The sequence below is a fragment of the Neolamprologus brichardi genome, chromosome 11, assembly GCF_056152115.1.
Source record: "Neolamprologus brichardi isolate AB-2024 chromosome 11, ASM5615211v1, whole genome shotgun sequence".
Taxonomy (NCBI): Eukaryota; Metazoa; Chordata; class Actinopteri; order Cichliformes; family Cichlidae; genus Neolamprologus; species Neolamprologus brichardi.
The window spans coordinates 24,458,139-24,485,318 of record NC_142114.1 but is presented as its reverse complement, the minus strand read 5'-3'; the positions used below and the strand labels follow the sequence as shown (position 1 = coordinate 24,485,318).

The following is a 27,180-nucleotide window of genomic DNA, read 5'->3' as shown; positions in this document are numbered from 1 at the left end:
GAAAGAAAGACAGTGGGAGAAGCATATGGAGAAAGACAGAGACAGAGAGCAAGTTATTTGAAGGGGAAGATGCAGAGCGACAGAGAAAGGGTGAGAGACAATAAAAGAGAGAGAGAGAGAGTACTTTTAAGTTCTTTTGCAAGAGCAGCAAGAGCAAACCAGTCCTGCCCCCTAGAGGTATACGCAAAGTGTGTGTGTGTGCGCGCGCGCGTGTGTTACTGTGTGTGTTTAGCTGAGGAAGAGAGGGATGTCCTGTGACAGTGACTCAAAGTTTCCTCCCCCAATACATGCACACACACGCATGCACACACTCTCACGCACACATATGTTGTTGTTGTTTACTCCTTAAATGCTTTGAATGGACACACTCACAGAGAAAGACACTCCTAAACACAAAAAACACACACTTATATTCACACATAATCATAATCACTGCAAAAAACAAAACAGGCAGGGGGACAAAAGGCTGTGTTTTCAGTGCTGTGTGTATGTCGGCGTCTCTGTGTGTGTATAGCTTATGGCCTCAGGTGAAAGCACATGCTGCTTCCTTCCAAAGAAAAGTTGGTGTGTGTGTTAGGAAGGAGAGAATGAGGGGGGTGGAGCCAAGAGGAGGAGCTATAGACTTCTGTCTCGCACATACACTCACTTCAGAGTACACACACTCGCATTAGTGTGGATATCAGCACCCGGAGCTGGAAGGACAGAAGGAGCGGAGAACTACTGCACCTGTCCCACACACACACACTATCTTCACAGACATACACAGGGAGAAAGGATCTGACCGGACGTCCCTATGTGTGGATGGGACCAGAGTTATACAGTAAGTGTGGAGCATTTGTTTGTATGATCAATTATTTTTTTTTACATTTTTACTAAAAGATACAGAAGAACAAAGATTGATTTTTTTGCTTTTGTATTTTTTTTTCTTCTTCTTTTAGTTTTAGAGAAACTAAATAAAAATTTCAAAATTTAGAGTAGAAATAAAACTTTAAGAGTTTTTTTGTGTGTGTTTTTTAATCCAGTTTAATATACTTTTAAGCTTATTTTAATCTCATTTTCAGCCTTGTTTTCGGAACACTAGGACGATTTTTAATTAAAAATTTGAGGTTGCAGCCAACGTGACTTCATTTTTCTAATAAGATTTTTCTTAAAATGGTTAGCTGCTGCTGCAGATGCTTTTACTAGTTTGAAAAACTGAGGTATTACAATGTTTGTTTAGCAGCTCAGTTATTTTCACATATTTTCTACATATATTTACAAATCAATCATTGTTTGTTCATAGAAACGTGATTTTTGTTATAACTGTAGTGTTTTTTCCCCACATGAATTTCAGAACAAAACAGTCTTGGCATAATTCCTCATGTCAGTTTTTTCAGGTTTTTAGAATTTAATGTTGTAATTTATTGTCATTTTAATGTGAAATCTGGCTGCCTGTATGCAGATTCGCCTTTTACATATTTTTCAGTTGCTCTACATGTGCAAACAGTGAATTGTTTCTTGGTTCTTGGTTTCACTATTAGTTTTCAATGTTGCAGCTGTTATGCAAAGTAGATTCAAGAGAGATCAAATATTGTATTTTCATAACTGATCACTTTTAAGTGCTCTTCATTTTAATAACATATCGGGCAGAACCTGTGGTTCGCTTGGCGTATCCTCTGTAGTAAAAAAAATAAAATCCAGCCGCTGATTGGGAAAAATCTTTCTCACTGGAGTTTTTATTGTTTTGCTAGTCAAAAATTAGATTTTGTGGTTTTAAGGTACTTAAATGTATTTTGGGTGATTTGCTTTGTTACAGCCTGGCAAGTCAGACTGTTACAGTCAACATACTTTAAGATTCTGGGTTTAGAAACTACTTTTTGATTGCAAGTCTGGAACAGGAAAGTCAGTTGCATTGGTTGTGCTCAAAAGTGTTGTCTTCTATAAAAGTGTTGAAATTTGAAAATATAAGTCTACATTTTCAGTAACTAAGGGTGATTATAGAGTTTATTTTCATGTGTCACTTTAGTGTGCTGACTGTTTGAGCACAAAGTTGTTGAATGTGAGGGGAATATTCTTTTTTGTGGCTTCAGAAGCGTTTGCAGACCTGAGTGTGCTCACTGAAGATCTGCTGCTTTCTGCTGCTCTGCGTGGGACAAGCAGCATGTTTGTCCCTTTGTGGATATCTGCCTGTCCCTGTATGTGTGTGTGGGATTGTCTTGGGTGGGATCACGTTTGAAGTTTTGTTTGCGCTGCTGTGGCCCCCCAAATGGAAAAGTTTTGACGCTCCCTTCCTCATCACTCCCCCGTCCATTACTAACATACATACACACACACAAGCTGGGAGTCGGGATGATTTGCCGGTTCCGCTGCAGTGCCACTCTGCTTCCAATTTTAGCTTCATTCAGACACAGACAGCATTTCCTTCCTCTGTCTTCAACCCCAGGGAGAGACACGGAGGAGGGGGGAATGAAGAGGGAGGAAATACGGAAGATGTTAGCGTCACATAATCTGAGTAGATTCATCACATTATCCAGCAAAGTCCAAATTTCTTACATGTGTAAGCTAGTTAAGCTCCAAGTTGCAGTGTCGTTGTCTTTTTTAAAAAAAAAAAAGCATGGGAGAAAACGACCGCAAACAAAACAGGAAAACTTTCTTTGCTTCAGGAAAAGAAAGAAAGTTAAAGACAAAGAGGTCACTTGGAAAGTTTGCTCAGACCGTTGATAACTTTTTGTTATATTGTTCATTTAAAAAACGGGTCGATTTTTTGAGGCTCAAGCATAGAACTTAGTTTACGCTTGATCTTTTGTAACGGGGAAAATCTCATCGACAGCGCAGCTTGTAAAAACTACACACAGTTCTTCATATGGTTTGGGATTTTCATAATCATATTTCGTCACTATGTGTGAGAACACAAGCTCAGTTCCTCATCAGTTGCTTTTCGTTACCGCGCTTGATCGCCGTCCCCTGAAGTATCCTACGCTCCTATATCAGCCTGAGTCATGTTCAGTTTCACTTTGAAGACATCACTCAATTCTGATAACAAAAAAGCTTTGTAATACAAACACCAGCAAGACCAGAAGGGCCATTTCAGCTGATTAAAATGATTGGGACTGTAGTCAAAGGAATGAATTATTACAATGCTGGATTAGGAGTTTTATTTGGAAAATGGTATGCATTTAGATTATTAGATCGTTATTATTATTCAAATGAGCTGGTCTTTGCTAGAGTCACGACAAAATGAAGACTGGAATTTTGTCATTTCTTCCCCCTAATTGTTTCCCAAATTAGTTAACATTTAGTCTAAATAGTTGACAAGACAAACAGCTTCCTGTCTTTCCCTTAGTGTGCATGTTCATTTACGCGTGTGTGTAAGTGTGTCTATATGTGCGTATGTCTGTGTGTGTGTGACTGTAGCATTAGTCAGACCCCCTCCTTTCTCACTGAATCACCACACATAATAATCACATCTCTTCCTCTCCTCTTTGTCTTTCCTGATCTCTTCTTTCTTACATCATTCCAAATCCTTTTCTTTCTTTCCTCTTATCATTTCCTCCCATATCTCCTTCTCTTGTGGTAGTTTTTCCCACCACTCCCAGTTTCTACTTTCTCTTTTTTAACTTTTTCTTTTTCTTATTTGCCTCTTGCTGTCCCTTCTTCCTTTCTGTTGCCTTTTTACTGTCTGTCTCGATTCCTTTTCCTTTCTTCCATCTACTCGGCTTTCTTTCTCCTACTTCTTTCTTTTTTTTGTTCTATTTTTGCAACGTCTTTCTTAATTTCAACTATTTTTCACTTGCTGAGCTTTCATTAGTGGAAATATTTAGATAAAAGTGATCAGAAATAACCTTTTTTGCTCTTGCCTTTCCTGTCCAGGCGACCTCTCATAGCTCGGCCATGTTGACCAGTGAGGGGGCGCACACCATGGAGCAGGACGACGCACGCCACGGAGCCAAGATGGCTTCCTCTGCCACCAGCACAGGCTCAGGTGGAGCGCGCACGATGACAGATAACGACGTCGACATGGAGGAAGCAGACATGACACAGTGGACAGAAGCAGAGTTTGAAGAGAAGTGCACGTATATTGTCAAAGACACGGCATGTGAGGCGGGCCCAGACGGTGATGCCGTGATGATGTCGACGACCAGAGCCGAGGCTTCGCTGCCCCGTAACTTGGCCTTCAAACACCTGGCTGGCAGCAAGGAGGTCAGACTCTCTCTCACACTCGCGAACACACACACACGGGCACATGCTGGCAGACAGACAAACTTTCTCTCCAGCCAGAATATTTCATACACATTGAGGCAGAGAAAGGCATCTGTACATACACACAACTGTGAGTCAGACATGGGTCATGTAATAAAAAAGGGGTCAGGTCTCATAAAACTTCTCACACACACACACACACATAGAGGCATTTATGTGTGCGTGGGTGTGTGAAACATCAGAAACAGATTTGACTTACAGTGCTGTTTTATCAGCTCGTATCTATCCATGAAAAGGATTGTGTCATCTGAGAAAAATTATGGCGCCTTGATCGCAATTGTTTCAAGTCATAATACTACTTGAAATACCGAACCATGCAGGCAGGGGGCACCATCGAGCCTCTCATCCAACACAGTGCATCAGACTGTTTCCGTCTTAAAACTGCTGAATGAGAAAGTGTCAGAGTGTGATTTGAGCTTCATATGAAGCATTTGACGATTTCCTGTACTGTAAATATTTCTTTACTAACCAATCGCCCACTGCATGATTATAGATAAGCTTAAAGTAATAGATTTTTTTTCACTGATCTAACTGGGGGTGGCAAAGTCAAAATGTCAACTGGCAATGGATGAAACTTGATAACAGGGAGAGTGCACAGAACCACCATGACTCTTAGAGTGATAAGAGTGGTTTGCAGCAGCAAAGGGTTAAAAAGCATTTAATAATGTTCCAGAAAACAATCAGATATCCAAGTGACTAAGAGCACAAATAAGAAATTTTTAAAAAAGCTTGTTTCCACTTTAGAGATTGTCACAGATAGGATATTTTAAAGTAGAAAAGCCACAGCACTTCTATGCTGTGTTTCAAGGTATTTTAAAGATGCATGACTGTCGCTCAGAAAATGTCAGTTTTGGCACTTGTGAGGTTCCCAGTAAAGCTGCGTGATGTCATTGATTTTTTTCAGCAGCATTGATTAGCAGTGGGAAGCTGAAGAGAACTTTACAAGCTGATATTCTATCAGATAATATTTAAGAGAGGAAAAAAAGGTAAGGCTGAGGATGGCAGTTTCTAGAAAGAAAGCTACATTATGTTCAAAGTGAGAGAGAGAGCTTTGTAAAAGCCTGTTAATAAGTTGGTTTTTTTAAAATCACATGCTAACGCATTTTCATGTCTGGTCCTATTGAGAGAAAAAGGGAAAATGGGGATTTCCCATGTCATCAGGGAAGAAGGGGGTTTGGGAAAGACTTCTGTTTGTGTGGGTTAAGCATGAAGAAAATGTGTGTGAGTGCGTTTCTCTACCATCCATGGCTGGAGCCAAATGTCTAGTCACCACATAATCCCTTGCTTTTCTTCTTCTTCCTTTTCTTCTTCTCGCCTCTTGCTCTTTGATTGAATCAGATGACAGAGTGAGAAAAAAGGAGAAACACGGTTGTTGGGTTTTTTTTACCCAAGTATCTGAATGTTTCCTCTTGAAGCATGTGAAGTGGCGGTGGTTTTGGTTTGATGTGGCAAGCAGTAGAGGTGTAAGGAGAGAGAGATTTTAGTTTTGTCTTCAGCCATTTGCAGTCACACACCAACACAGACGCTCCAGATGAACTCAAGTGTGGAGCTGGTTCATTAATCATTGTCTCTGTTGACAGCTGGTTGACGCTGTGTGTCTGAGTCTGTATTTGAAATAAGACTTAATGAGACTTAATGATATGTACCACAGATGGCTGTGCAGATATTATGAAAACACATATTCCACACACCTGAACGTCCTCTTCAAACATTTCAGACTTCATCATCATCACGCAATCCACTTCAAACATCCTGTTTGGCCTTGCCGTGTTTTTTCCTAACCTGTCTATATGTGCGTGTCATCGTGCAGGTGGCTGGCGTGTGCAGCAGGGAGTACATCCCCAAAGGAACTCGCTTCGGTCCCCTGGTGGGCGAGATCTACACGGCTGACAGCGTCCCAAAAGACGCCAACCGCAAATACTTTTGGAGGGTGAGCACAAACATCAAAGATACACACAACAGCAGAAACACATACTTCCTCAGAAGCCGGAGAGACCCCTTCCTGTGACGTCACGCACATCTAAAGTCAGTCACCGAACAGGAAATTGGGTTTGCTGTTTTCTGTGTGTGTGTGTGAGTGTGTGTGTGTGTGAGTCTGTTCAAGGAACGGAGATGAGGATGTGATGTCAGCGTATACAAATAGCATGTCACGCTGCCGTTCCTGTAAGTCCACACACACTGACACACACTGTTCGCCAGAAGACGCTCCATCACTACCAGTAACTGACAGTGCGACTTCACATACTCAAAAACCATCTACCTGACCACCGCCTACACAGTGTGTGGTGTATGTGTGTGTGTGTGTGTGTGTGTGTAGTATGTGAACCTAACCACAGTTCCATTCATGCTCATATCTCACTTTCTCACACACACACACACCAAGCCAAGAAAAAAACGAGTTAGAGATAGAGAACGAGAGAGACAGAGAGAGAAAGGGGGAGGAGAGGCAGAAAATGAGTTGGTCTTTCCTTTCCCTTTTCAATATAAAAGAGGACCTCCTCCTCCTCACCACTCTCTGTCTGTCTCTGTCTGTTCTTCTGGCTCAAAGAGATGAAAGTGAAGAGAGGGAAATGGTAAGGAATGAAACCATTAAGAAAGACACAAGAAAAGATTTAAGATGTATGTATGTGATGCAGTTTATAACCAGTGGTGTCTGCTTGGTGGCAGCTACTTCTTTGCTACATGATAAGTAAATTATTTTGCTTTATTACTTCAATCAAGTATTCTGACAAACATGCAGCTGTTTTTACTTGTTTTATCAATGAATTGCTTCTTTACCAGGATTTTAGCCAGTTGTTTAACTTCTTCTCCTAATTTTGCTAGTTCACTATTTTAATTAAGCGATATTGTTACTTATTTAGATATTTGCTTTGTTAGCTACTTAAATTAACGGACCTGTTTATTCATCAAATTGTTAGCATTGTAATTAAGATGTAATTACAATGCCCCCTCCTTCAGTTAAGATGTAAGTGAAGGAGGGGGTGAAATAAGAGTGAAATAAGTTTTTTGCATGTTACTGCTTTGTTTCTTCTCATAAGGCCTGAATAAGCATAAAAAAGGAACAAAGGACAAGGGATTTATATTATTCTCCCTTTTTTCTGTTAAATTAACTTCAGTGTAATCTTACATTCAGGTAAATTAACTCACTATTATTTTTTTCTTGCTCTCTCTTTTCAGATTTATGTGGACGAAGAGTTTCATCACTTTGTCGATGGCCTGGATGAGACTCGCTCCAACTGGATGCGGTATGTGAACCCGGCCCACTCGGCAGCAGAGCAGAACCTGGCGGCGTGTCAGAATGGCATGGAGATTTACTTCTATACTGTGAAGCCTGTCCCAGCTGGTGCCGAGCTGCTTGTCTGGTACTGCCACGACTTTGCCCGACGCCTGCACTACCCACCGTCTGGGGAGCTGATGATGCAGAAACTTAGTAAGTTCCTGTGATTTGACATTTTTTGTAACCACAAAGTTGATGAGTAGAAGTAGTGACATTCACTGGAACATTAATCATTAATTTTTCTTTCTGAAGTTAATCATAATTTGTTATCTGACATCTCGTGTGGTTAAAACTTACTACAGCATTCACTTGCTGTGAAAGAGCAGCATGCATTATTACTCACCTGATGCACTGACCACCACACATAGAAAACATGAAATCAATAGTCAGTGTAGGTGTGTTTGTCTTGACTGTGTCCTGTCGCCGCTCTTAAACCCTAGCAGTGTTTTTGAATATAGCTGTGTCTCCTTCCTCTCTCAACATTAGCCTGTCATTATCTCTCTCTCTCTCTCTCACACACACACACACACACACTCAAAAGTACAAGACCAACAACCTTTCATCTCTGTCAGTATCATCGTTGTATTTTTGCTTGTGTGTGTGTGCTAGTGACAGTGTAATTACACAGACAGGGGATACGGCCCCTAATGCCACAGTCTTACACGCTTAAAGACCCGCTTTTAACATAAAAGCTCGCACACACGTGCACGCACAAAACCTCGCTCAACCTCTGCAGAAGAGTCGGAGAGTGTGTTTGCTTGACTGCGCGTTTTCGGTGACCTTTTGACGGGAAAAACTTGCTCTCATAAGAGTATATGCAAAATGCACATTAACAAGTATTAAAAAGAGTTCTCAAATATTTGTGCTTTATTTCATACTAATGGTATTTAACTGATCAGTCTAACCAATAATAAAGCTTAATCCCAACCTTTAAACACGGCCGACTACGCTTACTCACTGTAGTTGAGCTGATCAAAGGGAGACCGAGCTAAGAGGAAAACAAAGGCAGAGAGTGGGAGCTGAGTGGTTTCCAGGTGTGACTGCAGGCTAATAGTAGTGTTAAGCTGGCAGAGGAACTAGCACACCCAGCCAGAGTGACTCCACAGCCCAGGGAAAAATGCGCATGACCTGGGGCACAGAGGCAGGAGGTACCCACGATCCCTCTGCCTGCCTCCCCTCCGCGCAACTCAGCGTGTATACAGTAGAAGTGTTGCCTTTAATTAGGTTCCCCTGTCAGTTAAGCCCCACAGGCTTTGTTGACCTACCAGTGACTTGAATACCGATTCTTACCTGCAGCAGAAACAGTTGTTTCATTTGACTCCATTTTTGTCCTGGAGCTACCACACAAGTTTCTAGCCCTTTTTCATTTTTTTTTTTTTTTACACTTCTACTGATCTTTCATTCCTAAAATGAGTAAAACATTTGACTGTTGGTGTTGCCCACTACAGTTAAGCTTTACAAACGTTGTCAGAAATAATGTCTTTGGCTGAGTAAAACGAAGAAGAAAAACCACAATCTTTCTGACTAAGTAACGTTAAACTGAAACTCAGTTAAAAGGGCAAAAGGTAAAAGAGGAGGAAGCTGCTTTGCTGAATTTTAATAGTCATGCTGCGCACTGAATGTGACACCATTAAGTCATCGAAGTTTATTAGTGATTTTAGTCTATTTAACGTTGCTTTACCGGCATCGACTGTTGTAAAAAATTGTTATTTTTCACCAATTTGCTGCTTGAGGAAGTGGACCTATTTTGATCGCTACTAATGCAAGTAGATGCGCCCGAAATGAACCGCTTAAATACTAAATAAGTTCCAAGTTTTGGTAGGGTAGCTAGCTAATGCAAATCTAGGCACTAGATAACCATTATAAACTAACTCTTTGCAATAATTTGGTAGCCTACCCACTAGATTATTTTGGGGCTTTCAAACAGTTTCATTTTTAGAGAAATTAGTCTGCACTGCAAAAACTAAAATCTCTGATACCGCCCACTAGATTCTCATCAAAGTTTTGCGTTTTGCTCTTTGTAAAATGTTACATGTGTCCTTAAGGAGGCACTAGAGCTTCTGCTCCAAACCAGAGCGACAACCTGTATTTTATTCCCGAGGAGCGCAACGATGACAGTTGTTTGTATCATATTTTTCTTTCTGGTTTTAGCTCTTTCTAGCGCAGTCATAGCAAAACCAGACATACGTATGTGTTTAAGTGTGTGAGCAAAATGAGTGAGCATGCACCACAGTTTTACTCCCTCACTTTCTCCTTTTTCTCTTTTTGTCGCCGTCATATGCGCTCTTGAAGTGTTAGCGCAGGAGAGCACCTGTCATCCATGTGTGTGTGTGTGTGTGTGTGTGTGTACATGCGTTGTGTTCAAAGATACTCTCTCTTCCCACACACACACACGCACACAGTCAGGAGCGTGACATGCCACCATATTTACAGCCACCCTTTTCACCTCAAACACATGCACACAAGCTTGCTGCTCATGTGTGTGCGAGCGTGTCAGCCAATCGCACTGATATATTTGCCACTTAAAAAGACTAGAAAGAAGGTGGAGGAGGGAATGAGAGAGGTAGAGTTGCACCTCCTACCCCCCCCCCCCCCCCCCCCCCTCTGTTGACTACTTGAACTTCCTGGCAGAAGGGCCGTGTTGACAGATTGATATCTCCAAGATGGCTGCCCTGTTTGTTTTTCAGAAGAGGGATGGAGGGAGGAGGTAGAGAAGGAGGAGTAAGGCTAACTGATAACCTCAGTGTTTACACACTGTCGCTATACTGCTGACAAAAGGGTCACCGACTATGTGTGCAACTGTGAGTGAGGGGCTGAATCAGGAGGAGTTGAGCAAATTTCACCAGTACTGGCACTTAAGATTAACTTTGACATGATCCGTCTCTCTCAAACACACACACTTGCAATCACACACACGCATGTCCCTATGGGCGACCTCGTAGTAAAAACTTGACTGCCCACTAAATGAGCTTGTAGGTAATACACGACGGCATTTTAAGAGCCCATCTGTGGCAATTTAACAGCCGAGATGTGCTGCGAACTGACATCCCGGGGCTTTTAGAGTGTATGCGAGTGAGCTCGCCTCCTAATCTACTCTTTCATCATACTGAGAAGACAGTAGGTGCGAGTGAGTGAGGAGGAAGCGCTTTAATTTAACCTCTGACCCGGAAACAATAGCAAGTGGCCAGGAAAATGAGGAGAGCAGGAGCTTGATCAAACGTGTGTGTGTGCTGTCCAAAAGTGGAAGAGTCAACAAATCAGACAGAGGCCTTTGTCTGGAGGCGCCTCTGTGTGTGTGTACCTTGTCACATGGTGTAGATGTGTGTATGTGTGTTTATGGAGGGCAGGTGGAGGCCAAGTTTTTTCTTAGTATATCTTTAGCAGGAAACCTTCCATCAGCCCTCTCTGTCGGTCTGCCACCATTTGATTTTATCTTGATTTTATAGACACACACACACAGAATGCCTAAAGGGAGCTGTCACGCCTCACTTCCCGTCTTTTGGCCCCAGCCTCGCAGCCCCCACACTCGTTCGTCAAATCTGTCACGCTAATTGCCCCACTGAGTTACTAATGGTGTTTCTTAACACAGAGTTGCACACATCTCTACTACAGAGATTTTTATGTTCTTATAAAGAAGTCATGATTTAAATGCCAAATGTTTTTAAAATCATCTTTTTGATTTGACAAACCCCTCCCTGACCATTTTTTTTCTCTGTCTGTCCCTTCAGAGCAGTCTATTTTGGAGGTAAAGCAGCAGCAGGTGAGCAATGAGGAGCATGTGCAAGAAACATCCAGCCCATCCCCTGTCGCAGTGACCCCCACCCCACCAAAGAAAGAACACAGTGTTCTTTCTATTCTGCGTGGCACCTCATCTTCATCGTCCACAAAGAGGGAGCCCAACAGGCCGCTTCCCACACGTCCACGCTGTGCCGACAGCCCCGATCGTCTCCTGTACCCTCGTGCCCTCTACCCACCTCTCAGGGCCCACCCTCAAATATCTGAGGACTTCCTCAATCACAAAGCTGCCCGCCTTGCTTACCCCTCAACTCACTCGCCTGGCAACCAATCCTCAGCCACACCTAGCCCATCAGCAAGGAGCAGCCCAGAGAGCAGCCCTCACGGAAGCCCCTCTGGTGCAGCACCATCGCCTGCTTCTTTCTATCCCACCGGACTGGGAACCTATCCTGGTTATTCCCCACCATCTGCCCCCCTCTTCTCTCCCTTCTACCCTCCAGGGGCCCCTTACTCACGTTATCGTATGCCCCATCACTATCCTCTCCCTGGCGGTGGCATCCCAACTGTAGGAGGAATCTTTCCCAGGACGTATCCCCTCTACAGCATCCTGCCCCATCATGTGCCCCTCCTGCCTTCTGAAACAGGGAGGCACTTCCTAATACCTGACCCTGTGCATCCCTCCTCCATTTCTGGCCACAGAGACTTCCTCCTTCCAGGGCCCACAAGTGCCTTCTCAGCTGCTACTTCTCTGAGAGACACAACAGGTCCTCACAGCACTTATCCCAGGCACCCTCACTCTCATGGTTCAGCCCACGCTCCCTCCAGCGGCTCCCCGACTGCAGGCACAGCACCTCCCAGTGAGCAGGTGCCCACTAAGCCTACCTCAGCCCTGCTGGGCAACACCAGCGAGCGTTGTACCGATGACGAGGCAATTAACCTGAGCAAGGTGAAGCGTGGTGCAGGCTCAGCAGGCTACAAGGCACTGCCTTACCCTCTGAAGAAGCAGAATGGCAAAATCAAATACGAGTGCAACGTGTGCAGCAAGACCTTCGGACAGCTGTCAAACCTGAAGGTAGGTTTTGGCTGTCAAAGTCATGTGTTTTTAGCTTATTATTAGTCCTGCATGCTTTTTGAATCAAAATGTTGTCATTAGCATGTAGAGACGGTTCTGGACTAGGTCTAAGCTGATTTTTTTTTCTCTTCTTGTCACGCAGGTTCATCTTCGCGTCCACAGTGGGGAGAGACCTTTCAAATGTCAAACCTGTAGCAAAGGCTTCACTCAGCTGGCTCACCTGCAGAAACACTACCTGGTCCACACTGGGGAGAAGCCACATGAATGTCAGGTGAGAAAATATCACATTTATTGCTTTACCGGAGTGCTAATGAGCATAGATGACTGTTAACTGGTGGGTTTCTACAGGGTTCTGACATCATTTCTTTTTTGCTTCTGATCATTCAGGTTTGTCACAAGCGCTTCAGCAGCACCAGCAACCTGAAAACTCACCTGCGCCTTCACTCAGGGGAGAAGCCCTACCACTGCAAACTCTGTCCTGCTAAGTTCACCCAGTTTGTCCACCTTAAGCTGCACAAGCGCCTGCACTCCCGCGAGCGTCCACACAAATGCCCCCACTGCCATCGCCACTACATCCACCTGTGTAGCCTGCGACTTCACCTGAAGGGCTATTGTTTGGCTGCAAGCTCCAGCTCTGGAAGCCCAGCCATTTCAAGCCAGATTGCCTTGGAGGAAGTGCACCGCGCCAATGAGGAGATTGAGCGCTTTGACGTCAGCGAACACGCTGAGCGACTGGAGCAGTTGCAGGGAGGGGTGGAGATGGAAGCCATGTTGGAGAAGCAGGTTTTGGGGATGCTGTGGAGGGAGACTGACATTAAGTCCTCAAACTTCCGTCCCCACCACAAGAGTAACACCACTGAGCTTCGGTCTGCAGGTTATGGTGCGTACGAGTCCCCAAACGAGACGTCGGTCATCAAGATGCGGCACAGCAGTCCCATCCCCCCACTTCCTGCCAACATAACCGTCAAGCAGGAATCAGAGGATCACGCTTAAGTGACCTTTTGCACCTGAGAGACATAGAGCCAAGACTGCATGGTGGACTGGGTTGCCAGGAGCAACAACTGTAAATATGTCTACCTGGTTGTCATGAGTAGTGACATCATGACCACTCCAGGGTTTAAACCTATCAGGGACTCACGTACTCAGGGCTGCACTGTCCCATGACTACTTAATGGTTTCAGCATTTATTATACTTAGAGACAATCATGTACGCAGGATTTACCTGTAATGTTATTAATATAATGCTTTTATCATTATTGTTCTTGTATTATTTTGTTTTTTAATTTCAGATGTCCGTGGGTTTTTTTTTTTGATCGTTTTGTTGTTATATACTTAATTTATTTTACTTTTATTTGTTGTCTTCAAAAGCAATATGTGGAAGGGATGGTTACATTGATTTTCTATAGTTTTTTTTTCCTGTGGCCATTTCTTTGTAGATAGTCACTCTCCCTATGCATATATCTGTCTTGTGACCTCTGACCTATAGAACCAGGGGTATCCATTCTTCAGGGTTTTACCTATTTAAATGTAGAAACCAATAATAGCAGGTTGAAAGGCTTAAGAGAGCTTGCCAAAGCGTGGCAGAGCAATTTGTTAATTTAGAAAGAAGACGTTTAACTCAGCCCTGCTTAATAACTTCTCTACGCCCTTTTCTGATGCCTACTTAATTTAAATGAAACAAGAAAGGGCATTTTTTTGTATATTTTTCACAACGGTTACCTCAGTGTGGATGCGATGAGTGTGTGTCTGCGTGTGTTTGCATTTAAAAGGACAGCTGAAGATGGGAGTTTTGTATTTATTTGCTTTCTTTTGCTACTTGAAGAAGAAGAACCAAATTGAACTGGAGTGCAGCTCTTCATGTGGTCCAAAGAAGAGGCACAGCCTGCTCAACATGTAGCACATAACAGACTTGGGAGGCTGGTAAGCCACCTCCGTTCCCTCGTCCCTCCTCTTGTTTTGTTTTATCTTCTATTTAACGTTTTCAACACCCAACAGAGGCGTGAACGTCCTCACATTTAGGGATTTACAGTTGACACCAGAAACCAAAGTTCACTTGGCTTTTATTTTAAATGCGCACCAAAAAAATGGAAAGATCCAAACAAAGGAAGGACTTGAGAAATCAAAATGCTGAAGAAGGGAAGGGATGTATTTTGTGTACATGGTGAGGTGTTCACTCTTTAGCTGTGGTCTTTCGTTGTGTTTCATGTTTTTGATTTTATTGTTGTTAATGTTATTTGTTAATACTTTGGTTGAGAAACAATGGCCCATTTCTTCAACCCTGCCCGTCCACTATCTCGTTACCGAACTGGCCTACACCAAAGCACCTCGGCCTTCCTTCATGCACTGGCCCCCTCGTCCTACTTTATATCTTCAGTGCCGATGCTCACACCATTCACACTTTGTACAATATATATGATACTGGTCATCATGGCATTAAGACCCAACTTAATGTTACTACAACGGTGCAACTGTGGTTTTCGTTAGCAGTTACACGCCAACACCCTGATCTCCATAGCTTCCTCCTCTGTTTCATCGTCTTTTTCTCTAACTAATGTTCGACCAAAGCGTGTCTTTCTTCGTTCAGAGCTTTAACTCCAGAGGAGATACCCTTAAGAACTGTCTCTGTTTACATTCTGTTTACATAGTTATTTATGAGCGAATATGTCAAAATGTGTAAATTATGATATAAATCTTCACTGTTGAAATCTAAATGAAGTGGCTCTGTGTGTTTTATTTTAATTTGGGGGTTGAAAAAAAACCCATTAACTATACATGAACTGTACAGAAAATCTGATAAAAGGTGAATAGCAATGCTTACTTTTTATAATTGTATTACTATCTGAATTTATAGCTGTATGTGCTGTAGTTGCAGCATATATTTAATCATCGAAAAACACTTCATACAATCATTACTTGAAAGTACATCACTATATATCTACAAGTTATATTCCTGCCTAAAAGAAGCAGAAAAAGCTACTTACAATTGCTTTTATGGGCCAAATTAATGTATAACCTGAAACTTTAAATCTATTTTCAAAGTATAAACTGAAATTTTGATTTAATGTTTCCTGAGCTTCTGGAAATTTGTCAATTTTGTCTACAAGAAATTGAAAATCTATTATAATTCTTGACTGAGTTAAAATAGGTGCAATTGCAAACATCTATTCCTTAATATCTGAATAGATGTATATGACTGGAGACTGCAAAACCCCAGAACTTTCAAGAGGCTATAAAAGCCCATCACCAATACTTTATCACTTTATTTGCCTGATGTCTGTGGAGTGAGTGAGGTGGACACAGGCACAGACAGAGGCAAGGAGACTGAACTTGAGTTGCAAACCAAAAACAAGCCTTTATTGTGGCTGATAACATGAATACAACTCAAACGAAGGCAAACGGGAAGTGCCGACACATGAGGACACAGCTGACTCCAATGAAACATAATGACAACACAGTGGAGAGTAACACTGGACACACTAACATGAGACATGGACCTTCAAAGTAAAACAGGAAACATGACAGGCACAGACTAGACATTGAACTAAACTTAAGGGAAAACTCTTAACCAGAATAACACTGAAACTTAGGATTATAATATTCAAAACAGGACAACTAATGAACCACAATACAGAAAAATACCAAAATACAAGAAACTGAAAATGCTGGGTCAAAATGACCCAGAACCGTGACAATGTCATCTTAAGGCACTGCGAGGTCTCTCAGACTCCTTAACACCTATGAGCTGGTACAGTTTACTTTTAATATCCGGTAAAGGTACTTTTCTGTAATTTTCAGAAGCACTTTGCTACAGTAAATGTCCCTCAAACAGTACACATAAGCACACAATCAGATACATGTTCTTATAACTGTTCATGCATACTTACATATATGCATTTAAAGAAAATCTAATCTACAGAAATGAGTTATCACCAGACAGGATAAAGATATTCTCAATGTTTAGTCCTGACGTGTGCAAAAGCAGACACTGAGACCTCGGAAACGATGACACAGGCACCCATGTTCTTGGTTTTGAGTGGGCCTTTTAAAGCAGTGCGTGTCCTTTTCTTGTTTTGTCACAGTGCTTCTTTGGGACAGTTAAATGAGTATGACCACGTATTGTGTATATGACTGTTGACTGGTCATGCATCATGGTTTTCAGGTGGCTTAGTATGACATATGGAGATTACAGAGATCACTTTTGTTTTAAAACATAATAATGCTGATGTAGCCCCTTTCTTGTTTGTATATTTAAGATGGTGACCTCACACTGCACATTTCCGACCACAGCCCTGCTCAACTTCAACCTGAGTAAAGGTCTAACCATCCAGATTAACTGAAAACACCTGCATGTGTATGTGTGTGTGAGAGTGACTGTTACTTTCATTACAAGCAGAGCTCAGTCATAGATGAAACCCATCAACTAAGAGCAGTAAAAGATGACGTCTGAACATTAAGGGAAAGGGCAGCCTAACGAAAAGAGTTATATTATGCAAACAGCTGAAAAATCATCACAGGCTACATTACTGTTTTTAATTTTTAATATTTTTTTTTTTTTTGCACCATATCAACTCACTCATTCAAGCTTTTATCACTGAACCTGCAGTAAAAGTGGAAAGCCATGAATCTTTATGTCTATTTCCGTGCAATGCCAAGCTTTAAGACTAGAGCAGGAAATGGGAACACAATTCCCAGTGCCCTATGGGCTGCACTAACTGTGGTCTGTCTTTTATCCTGCCATGCAGGAGACAGGCAAACAAGTGAGTCATTTTTTTAGATCTTAAACTCAAAGCTGTTTTCAGAAATCCACCACAGCCTCAAACTTTTCTAGACATAGAGCTGCATGTGAGAACGCAACTATCTGGACTGGATCAGACAATAAAAACAGTCTGTAACCTTCCAGCTCTCTAGCACAAAGCCCATGTGATAATCATAACAAATTTACAGTGGCCGGGTGGGGGTCATATGTCCTGTCTGGAGGAGCTAACCCGCACGATAATCACATGTATTTAAGTGAGTGAGTATTTCCAGTAATGAGAATCTCTGTTTTATTGAAAGGGTGACTAACGATAGTGTTAAATAAATCAATATAATTCAGTACATGGTTTATTGGAGTGCCATATGTGCTACATGTTAGAAAAAGGAAATTCTTATGTTTTAATATATTCGTTTTTGTTGTGACAAGTGACATTGTTGTGATAGCACGGTGTGGTTTTTGCAATCTCTGTGTGATACTAAAATAAGTCAGAGCATCCCATTTTCAAGTCAGCAAGTTTACTCACTGTATGAAATCACATAACTGTGCAACACATGGAGTGCTAAGGACAACGGACAACCTGTTAGTATCAAATAATGAAGAAGGAAAACATTTTTATGTTACAGGACAAGGACAGTACAGTCTGTACAAAAGCAGTAAGGTCAACCAACAAGTTTTGGCTGTCTTAAGGGAAAACCTAATGTGTCTGGTATATAAAAGATAGACAAACCCATGACATCATCAACAGGTGTGTGGACTTGTGTTTCTGGAGTGTTGGAGTTTGGAACTGAAGCTTTTTGGTTTTACTTTTCTTTTCTTTTTTTGTGGCTCCAGATGTGATCATATTTAGCTGAGCTGGAAAATTGCTAATTAATTAGCTAATGCTAATCAGCAAAGTAAATCCATAAACTGTAATAGTACGTCACAGATGTCTTGTGTGGTCTGAAAATCACCTGCATTTAAAATCCAAAATACCCAAAACATTGCAGAGAGGTCCATTTTGGTTCAGTAGACTTCATTGCTAGCTAGCAGCTAGCTGCCTATCCTGGCACCTCTTGACACTCAAAGCAGCAACACCCACATAATGCTTTCCATTTACTTTGGAAACTGAAGCTGGCAGTGACATCACTTCTGAATTGACCAAGTTCGAGTACTAGTAATCAGAAAGTAGAAAAAAAAAAACAGGGTTTGTTTTGCTCCTTTTCAAGACAGAGCCATTCATCCGTCGCTAGCAATACAATGCAATGCCTGCTGCAGCATGTTCACAGACAATGACGGGTTAGCAAATGGCTAAATTACTGAGTTGCAAATACTGACCAATGGTCGCACAGAAAAGCTGCAAGTCCACCATCTTGGACTGTGAGATTGCACTTTGTTGGGTCTTCTTTGACATTCAGAGTGGGAAATTCAGGGGCATTCCTGTTGAAAATATGACACAGAAGTTGTGATTTCTTATGTTAAAAATACACACCCTGTACATTTAAACAGTAAGGTTTAAGAGGAAATACATGTTTTTGTAGTATGCTAAACATATGAGAATTTTTGCTGAAAAGCAGAAGTGGACATAAGAGGATTTGCAGTTTTTGGCAACTCCACACCGGCTTTATTTTTCATTCCTTGAGCATTTTGGCCCTCCACCATGTTTAATGCTGTAAAGGGATTATTATTGATTAATTCTGTTTTCTGACTTTTACACTAGTAGGTTTTTCAGTCACTCAATTTACAGAAATATACACCCAGAGGCTCAAGGTTTAAACTGTATTTTCTGCATGATGAAATAATGAGTTTTATCTTTTACTGAAAGATCACAGACCCATGTAAAATGTGATTAAAGTTTATGTTTCCTTTCAATTGAGATAAATGGTAGTTGAACGAGGGCGGAATATGAAGTTTTGGGCCGATAATAAACAATAATATGAATGAAACGTTTATGAAATACATACTAGGAGAGCCAAAATTCTTTTAAAAAATCACATTTAAAAATAAACATTTAAAGTCAGGAGCCCAACTTGGTTAGTCATTCGTCATTTCATCAAACTAATTTCTTCTGAAATTAATCTGAACAGCAGCCAGCTGACTTAAGCAGAAAACAAGTGATAAAACAAATTCCACCTCCATATTATTAAGGATCCCACCGAGAGTAAAAAGTCACTGTATGAGAAAGCAGTATGAATCCATTACCTCATCACTCAACTAAAAACACTCGGTGCGCCCCCACCCTTTGACTAAGCATCTTTCACTTTTGCACACTTCATCGCTCTTTCCTGTTTGTTCAATCTTATTATTACTATCAGGGAAACTTCTCAAGCCACCCGTTGACACAGCGAGTTCCACTACCCCAGCTCTGGAGGAGGGGGGATATCCCACGGTTCCAGATGCACGTATCGAAACGACAGGCCCGCCTTCCACTTGCCTAGGCTGAGGTGAGTTTTGTTTATCTGGTATCCAATTTCCCCACAACGTTTGATAAGGTTTCAAACTTTATCTCATCTTACACAGCCCTCCCTTTCACAAGAACAGCTTCTTACCAAAGTGAGATACCCACAGTTTTGAAGAAAAGGGACGCCCACGGGTTAACGTTAAAGGAAAATGCCGTCCATCTGAGGACAGTTAGGGGGAAATACTGGAGAAATGTAGACATTTCTACACAAGCATGCGGTAGTTACCTGATGATCATGCAGTGATTTTAGCCTGCATTTCAACGGTGTACATTTTTAGAGATTGTCTTCTTTTAATATCAAGTAATCATAAGGGGTCAGGCAACATGTAAATTACTTTAGATTAAACACGTCACGAATATTTCCTATTTGCCACATGTAGCATGGTAATAACCTGACTTTTCTCAAACTTTGTCAGTGGAAACCTGGAGTATAGTTAATGTTGGGTCCATTCTTCCTTTATGTTGAGCAGGTAAATAAATACCTTGGGTCCTCTTTTTCAGGAAACTCAAAAAAAAGGCTCGAAGCTGAGACATGTTTATATTTCCCTTATATTGAAATTGATTGTACCTGTCCGTGTGGTAATTTGATACCCAGCTGCCATGTTAGACAAGTGGGAGGAGAGGCGTGAAGTGGTAGGAGGTTCACTGAAATGAAAGAGTGCAAACAGTGTTGGTATTTGGAAGGAAGTAGGTCTTAGAAATCTGCTGTAAAACCATTCCACTGCTGAGTGGGTACTACTGTAAACAAGGGTGATGTAATCTCTAGTGAAAAATGAAAATTATTCCGTTGTGTAGATAACCCATTTCATTTAATGTTCCCTTGACTAGACGTGTTTAAATCCAACTATGAATTATTATGAGTCATTTCAGTTTACATTTTTGACACATCTGCAAGACAAAGAAAAGATAAAAGGAGAAAAAAACAACCTACCGTTTGTTCTACTTAAAGTCTTTTTTCTCACCTCTTTTTAATTTAATTTCAAAGTGACATATACTTTTTTACATTAAATGTGGGGAAAATAGAGCAGCAGAATAATATCAATGTCCAGCTGGATGGAGTCTAATCAGAGACTGATGGTATGCTCTCCCACTACTTAACCATCAGGACATTTTTTAGTGAAGATGTTTCTCATGAGGTCCACACAATTACAATTTTGGCACGTTTCCTACCATGTTTTCATTTTCTTACCCAGCAAGAGTCACAGTGGGCCACCCTACACTACTCTACACTGGCTACCTGTTAGAGAGAGAACTGATTTTAAGCTTTCAGTAATTATTTTTAAAAGCCTTATATGCATTTATTCCCACCTATATGATAAATTTAGCCACACCTTATGAACTAAGCCACTGCATGTGATCCTCAGGTCAGCGGCTTGTGTCCCTTAGCCGGCCTGATTACAACAGGAAATCAAGGATTATTTTTAATGTTGACTCATTTTTTATCCTTATTGTATATCACTACCCACTATTATTCTTCATATTTTATGTTTTGGTTTTATTGCTTATTAACCAGCCTTGCCACTTTGCCCGTCCTACACAGAGCGTACTGTCTTTGTCCGGTAATATACAAAAATTGTCTCTGTTCATGAAGCAGTACTAACAGGGAGCACTTTGTCCTCGTCGCTCTGTGTGTTACACTGTTGAGTAATTTGAATATTGCTGAGGTCACAGATGGAGGAAATTAACTGACCGTTGAAAGTGAGATATGAATAACTTCAGTGTGACACAGAGAACAATCAGACAGTGGTCTGCTGTCACACGACTGCCAGTATCACTACGAACAAGAACACATAAAGAAATAAAAAAAGAATTTCCTTTTTTTATCTCTACTCTTTGCCCCCTTTTTTGTTGTTGTTTTTGTTTTTTATCTATCCAGGGTGATATATGACCTAATTATCAACTTTTTGCTGAAGTTGTTTTCACACATAAACTGCAGAAAATACCAATAGAATCACATTCACTCACACTTTCTCTCATCTAGCACACAATAAGACCCCCTCAAACAGATTCTTACAACTGGAAATAGTCTCTCACGTAAATACATATGATATGATATAATCTCTTGTCCCGTCTCTGCATGTCAGATGGCCGCCCCTCCCTGAGCCTTGTTCTGCTGGAGGTTTCTTGCTGTTAAAAGGGAGACTTTCCTTCCCACTGTTCCCAAGAGCTTGCCTATAAGGAGTCATGTGATTGTTGGGGTTTTCTCTGTGTTGGTGTAGGGTCTTTAACTTACAATTTAATGCACCTTGAGGCAAATGGCCCACAGATGGCCGCAAGATTCATTACACAATCTCAAGAATGAGAAATAATCCAGCAGCAGGCTGAAACATCCTGCATACCTGGTGTTTAGATTCTCCTTGACTTCTCTCATCGTGACGTAGCGCCAGACAGACATACGAGGTGGCGAAGAAGTGACAGTAAACAGCAAAAGCACTGCTAGAGTCCATCCATCCGCTTATCCTTTTCAGGGTCGCGGGGGGCGCTGGAGCTTATCCCAGCTATCATAGGGCAAGAGGCGGGGTACACCCTGGACAGGTCGCCAGTCTGTCGCAGGGCCAACACACAGGGACAGACAACCATTCGCACTCTGATTCACTCGCACATTCACACCTAGTGGCAATTTGGATTATCCAATTAACCTATCCCCACAAGCTGCACGGTGGGAGGAAGCCGGAGTACCCGGAGGGAACCCACGCAAACACGGGGAAAACATGCAAACTCCACACAGAAAGACCCCGGCCTGATGGTGGAATTGAACTCAGGACCTTCTTGCTGTGCGGCAACAGTGCTAACCACCGTGCTGCCCACTGCTAGAGTATTTCATGAAAATACTCTTGATTTATGCTCTCATGCACGCCCACACATGTTCTCGCTCAAACAACATAAAGTGCATGCATTTATTACGAAAAACATAAACACACTTATAGAGACACTTGGAAACATGTATGTACTTACTGTACGACTATAAATTTACAAAAAAAACCCAAAAAACAAACTGATGTCCACACAAGCTTACAGTTCATGTACACATGCAGCGATTTAAACCTTCTTCTTTCACGTCTCCATTTACTGTTAAACCATTTGTCTCTTGGGAGATTTTATCATTTCCCCCCGAAATGTTGTGATTAGTTTCTATCATGATGTAACCAAAAACCAAACAAACCCTTCAACACCCACGCCATACACACTTGTACACACTAGCATACTCTCAATCTCCTTCAAGCTCCGTTCCAGAGTGACGTTTTCAGAAACCGAGTGGCGTCCCCCACGGCTGTTTTCCAGTAAACATATTACAGCGCGTCATTATGCCGCTCACATGCAGCAGAGGAGGGTCACTTGTCCAGCCAGTTGACTCAGATTAATCGCCCCCACCCTTTTCCTAGACCTGATTTCCAATAAATCCACTTTTATTTCCCAAAAATTTGAAACCGGAAGCTTTTTTTTTATGTCTTGCTGACAGATGATATCCAGCCAACTAATAAACAACGTCTTGTGTCAAAGTTTAAAGAGGAGGAAGTTCTTTTAAACATCAGTGTGTCACTATCAAACTGACTCCACTACATCATCAAAACACACTCTAAACAAACAAGACTATTGGGAGCCAAATATTTATCCAAATTAAGATCACATTTTCCATAAATCCTGTTGCTGTCTGTTACCAATAAGAGCTTTCCTTCCTCGGCTAATGGTTTCCTCTTTGTCTTTAATCAAAAGAATAAAGATGTTGGACAAGATTTAATTCCATCTTTTCTTCACAAGCAACTTTTTATCAATAAAGACTAATGCCATATGTTGTATTTTTAACCATGTTGATGGGATCCCCCACTGAATTGATATATCAGTCTGTTAGTTAGTACACATTCATGAAAAAAAAATCTCAACACATGACTTTTCCTTTAGGGCCGCCATTAAGTTTTGAAATCCATTTTTCCCCGACAAATTCCCCCCACTGACTCCAAAACTACTACTATTAGTTTTTCAAACTACTAATTGCTTCCAAGTGAAAAACAACCTGAAAACTACATTAGGGTCACACGTAGTTTGGTTATAGTTTCCTGGAAAATGTAGATAAAACTACTTTGTAAATGTTCAAACTGACTTGCGCACATGCTTCCCACATGCTCTGAACAAGTGTGTGGTGTGGCTGTTCGATGAACACATTGTCTCGGCATGCCTTAACAGTGACTTTGTTGGAGGGGGTTAAATTACAGCAGCAAAGCAGTGGTATGGTTTCCTTGTTTGTAGTTTACTAGTTAATGCCACAAAAAAATGGCACAAATGGAGTTGAACTACATTAATGAACAGGCAAGCATTAACGTCGTTTACCTAGTAAGGTGTGTTTTCAGTGTGTATTGAGACACTCCCACTCCATATTTGGTTCCTCCTTCGAAATAAAATATTACTGATTAGACACAGCTGTGTTCCTCAGATCTTCTCTCATACTTAGTATTATGTTAATGAACAATATCCAAAAGTACTGCCAAAGATGTGGTAAGATATCTGTTATCTAAAATACCTTAACGGATTTTCCAAAATTATGCAACCACAACTTTTATGCATTTGTGTGTGTATATGTGTGTGTGTGTGTGTGTATAAGTGTGTGTGTGTATGTAAAGAAAAGAGCACATCATCTTACACACACACACTTATACACACACACACACACACATATACACACACATACAGGAAGTGAGTGTATTACTTCATGTGGTTCATAAAAACCGCACATACCCCTTCAGTCTTTTTATCACGCACACTACATGGATGTTATGAAATGATCACTGAATACCCGCCACCCCCCCCCCCCCCACACACACACACACACACACACGTATTATAAAACAGAAACAATTCCACACTCAAATCAGCAGCTGGCGGTACAACAATGAGAAGGAAACAAGCGAAACAAGCACCCAGTGTTCCTGATCATTTGTGATTACATGTTAAAGTGAATAAGCACGTGTGAAATGTGCGCTGGTGTTGTGACCTTCACTGCACTGTCAGATTTTCTACATCCACTGGTGTGACATGGGTCAGAGTGGCGTAAATTTATGAGGCTCTGTTCTGATGTTTGTGACCTCTTTTTTGTTGTTGTGCAGACTGCTGCACTGGTGCTACAGTGCAGCAGTATGGTTGTAAGCCAAGCTCCAAATTGAGTGTCTCCTCACCTGCCTGCCAGATGGCTGCTCATTCCTGAGCTAGGTTCTGCTGGAGGCCTTTAAAAAGAGTTTTTCTTTGCCACTGTCGCCAAGTGCTTGCTCATGGGAGAATGGTTGGCTGTTGGGGTTTTCTCTGTATTGGCGTAGGGGCTTTACCTTACAATATAGAGCATCTGGAAGCAATTAAAAAATGTAATTATTGGATTATTTACTCTTGGTGTCCACAGCTGACTGTTTGCGAGTTACCCAACCAAAGAAATTTACTTTCTATGTGATTAACACTCACCGCAGCAGAAGCTGCTGTGAGACTGATGGCTGCTTTGTGCACTTGGCCGTGTAGTCGTACACATGTGTCTGCTGATCTCATGCATGAGGACGTCACTGGGTAATAATATTTTCTGTCGAGAAAGTTAAATTATTTCTGTGACTTAGGTCACAGAGAGCCAACAAAATGGTCTCTGTCCTTTGTTTGATGACCCATCTGGACGCTTTCCTATTTTTTGTGAAATGACTCATCTTGTTGTTGGTTTTTTTGTCATCGGCTGTCCTTCCTCTCTGTGATTCTGTTTCCCGTCAATTTTTGCATTGTTTGAATTTTGTACTCTCCCTCTTGCCTTTTAAAGACTCCTTACTGTTATTTGACCCCAGCTTTATTCATGAAAACTGTAATTCTGGATTTAATCTGAGTTCTGCTTGTTGTCTGCTTTTTAATATACTACTGATTAAGGCCATTACACTTGGTCTGTTGCACTTATTTATTTCTATTCGATTCCCATCACCATCCTGCTTCCGGCCACTTGGAACTCTCAGCTGTGAGCTTTCAACAACACAGTTGGCTTGCAAGGTTTCCTCTAAAGCAGATGACTGGCTTTTCAGGGGAAAAGGAGGGTGTGCGTCATACAAACCCAGTCTTACAGGATCCTGCAATATCCAGGATTTTGTAAGTGCCATGTCTGCTCATTATAATATTTCAACTTAAATAGTTAAATATATTCTAATTATTTCTTATTTTCATCCAGAACCAGTTTAGAGAATCACCGCGGTTTGCTGTGATTACAAACATGTCTGCATGTTGCCATCAGAATATGGTCACATGTATGAAGAGGTGACTCAGCAGAAAGCAGTAATATTACTCCGTACACCCCCTTCTTATTCTTTACCCATATGGAGTTACGTTCTTCTTCTCTTCGTCTTAAAACCGCAGCAGACAACGTTTTCTCCTGCAGATCATTCACATGTTTTACATATCAACAACTTTTCTACAAAACGTCTGATGTGGTCACTGAGGAAGTGTTTTATACGGTTACTGGAACACAGGGGGAGTGCGTGATGGCTCTGAGGATGTTTATCACTAACCCGAGTTTAATTTTATTAGTTATTGACAACTTGTTGATATCAGCTAAATTACAGTATGTATTGCATCATCATGCCTGTCTGCTCTTGTCCAGACACAAGACTGCACATATTTGTGCAGTTACTAGACTCTTGTGTGGGGGGAAAACATTAATAGTGGCATTACTTTATCCCTTTTTTATGTATTAGCATTTCTGTTAATTAGCCACACTTTCTGTGTTGGGTGTGTTGGTGTCTGGGTATTGGAGTCAAGTCATCAGGAAAATTCATCTCACCTGGTCAGATGGTATTTATCCCAGCAGCCACTCTCCATCTGGCTTTTGTTCAGTGTGTTTCATTTGGAGCCAGCTTAAGATGTTTAAATTAATGTACTGCACAAAGCACTTTAGACCATAACTATCTTAACCAGAATCATGTTAAACTACTTTAAAAAGGCAGAACCAATGACGCTGCCCAGTCCCTCAGCTGCGTTTAACCCAGCTGGGAATTTCTGTCTAAAACAGGGAAACCTCAACTTCTCTACATCCACCAAGACCCATCCAAGCATGGGGTTATGTTCAGGTTTTGGTTCATTTGCACCCGTTTGGTGGTTCCATTGGAGTTATTTCACGAGTGATCAAAAGTTATTTGTAATTTACTTTTTAGTAAGTACTTCTAACTAACCTTCCTTCTTCTGTGTACTTAAAAACAAAACTCTCCTAACTACCTCTGGTAATGAAAAAAACTCTTCTGAACAGTAAACTAATGATAGCTGTGCCACAGCAGGACCACCTGTTGTTTCCATATAAAATAAATAAGAAAAACAAGAATATCTTCCTTTGTTTGCATATTTTCTTACTGCTGTGCTGTGCATTAGCAGCTGATGTGTTGTCTTCATTTTTAAAACGCAATAATTGAGGATTACATCCATTCCATTCACAGCCTTAAAGCTTTGTAGCCTTAATGCTAATGCAGGAGGTACAAAAACAAGGCAAATGAGTTCCCCTAAATGCATGGTGGTTTTCCATGGATTTGAAGGCATGGAAAACCTCCCACTTTGAGGTTAATTCTCTTGTCTCTGTGCCCTGAACAACATCTGAAATTGGTCTCCATGAGCACTGCAATGTGGATCCTGCTAATGCTAATGTGTCTGTGTAGTGGGACAAGTAATTA

At 41.4% G+C, this 27,180-nt stretch overlaps 1 protein-coding gene across 1 annotated transcript; it reads left to right on the top strand.

Annotated features, from left to right (window-relative positions):
• Positions 1–682: 682 nt before the first annotated feature.
• Positions 683–15,013, top strand: prdm1a (PR domain containing 1a, with ZNF domain). The gene is made up of 7 exons (XM_006791790.3): positions 683–820; positions 3,850–4,179; positions 6,050–6,169; positions 7,417–7,669; positions 11,245–12,323; positions 12,466–12,594; positions 12,711–15,013. The coding sequence occupies exons 1-7, from the start codon at positions 794–796 to the stop codon at positions 13,314–13,316; spliced, it is 2,544 nt and encodes an 847-aa protein (XP_006791853.1). The 5' UTR covers positions 683–793; the 3' UTR covers positions 13,317–15,013.
• Positions 15,014–27,180: the final 12,167 nt, after the last annotated feature.

Bases quoted from the DNA above. Each gene is read 5' to 3' on its own strand.
- prdm1a (XM_006791790.3), top strand. From the start codon at position 794: ATGTGTGGATGGGACCAGAGTTATACA. The intron at 821-3,849 runs GTAAGTGTGGAG...TTTCCTGTCCAG, and splicing joins GATGGGACCAGAGTTATACA to GCGACCTCTCATAGCTCGGC. The intron at 4,180-6,049 runs GTCAGACTCTCT...GTCATCGTGCAG, and splicing joins ACCTGGCTGGCAGCAAGGAG to GTGGCTGGCGTGTGCAGCAG.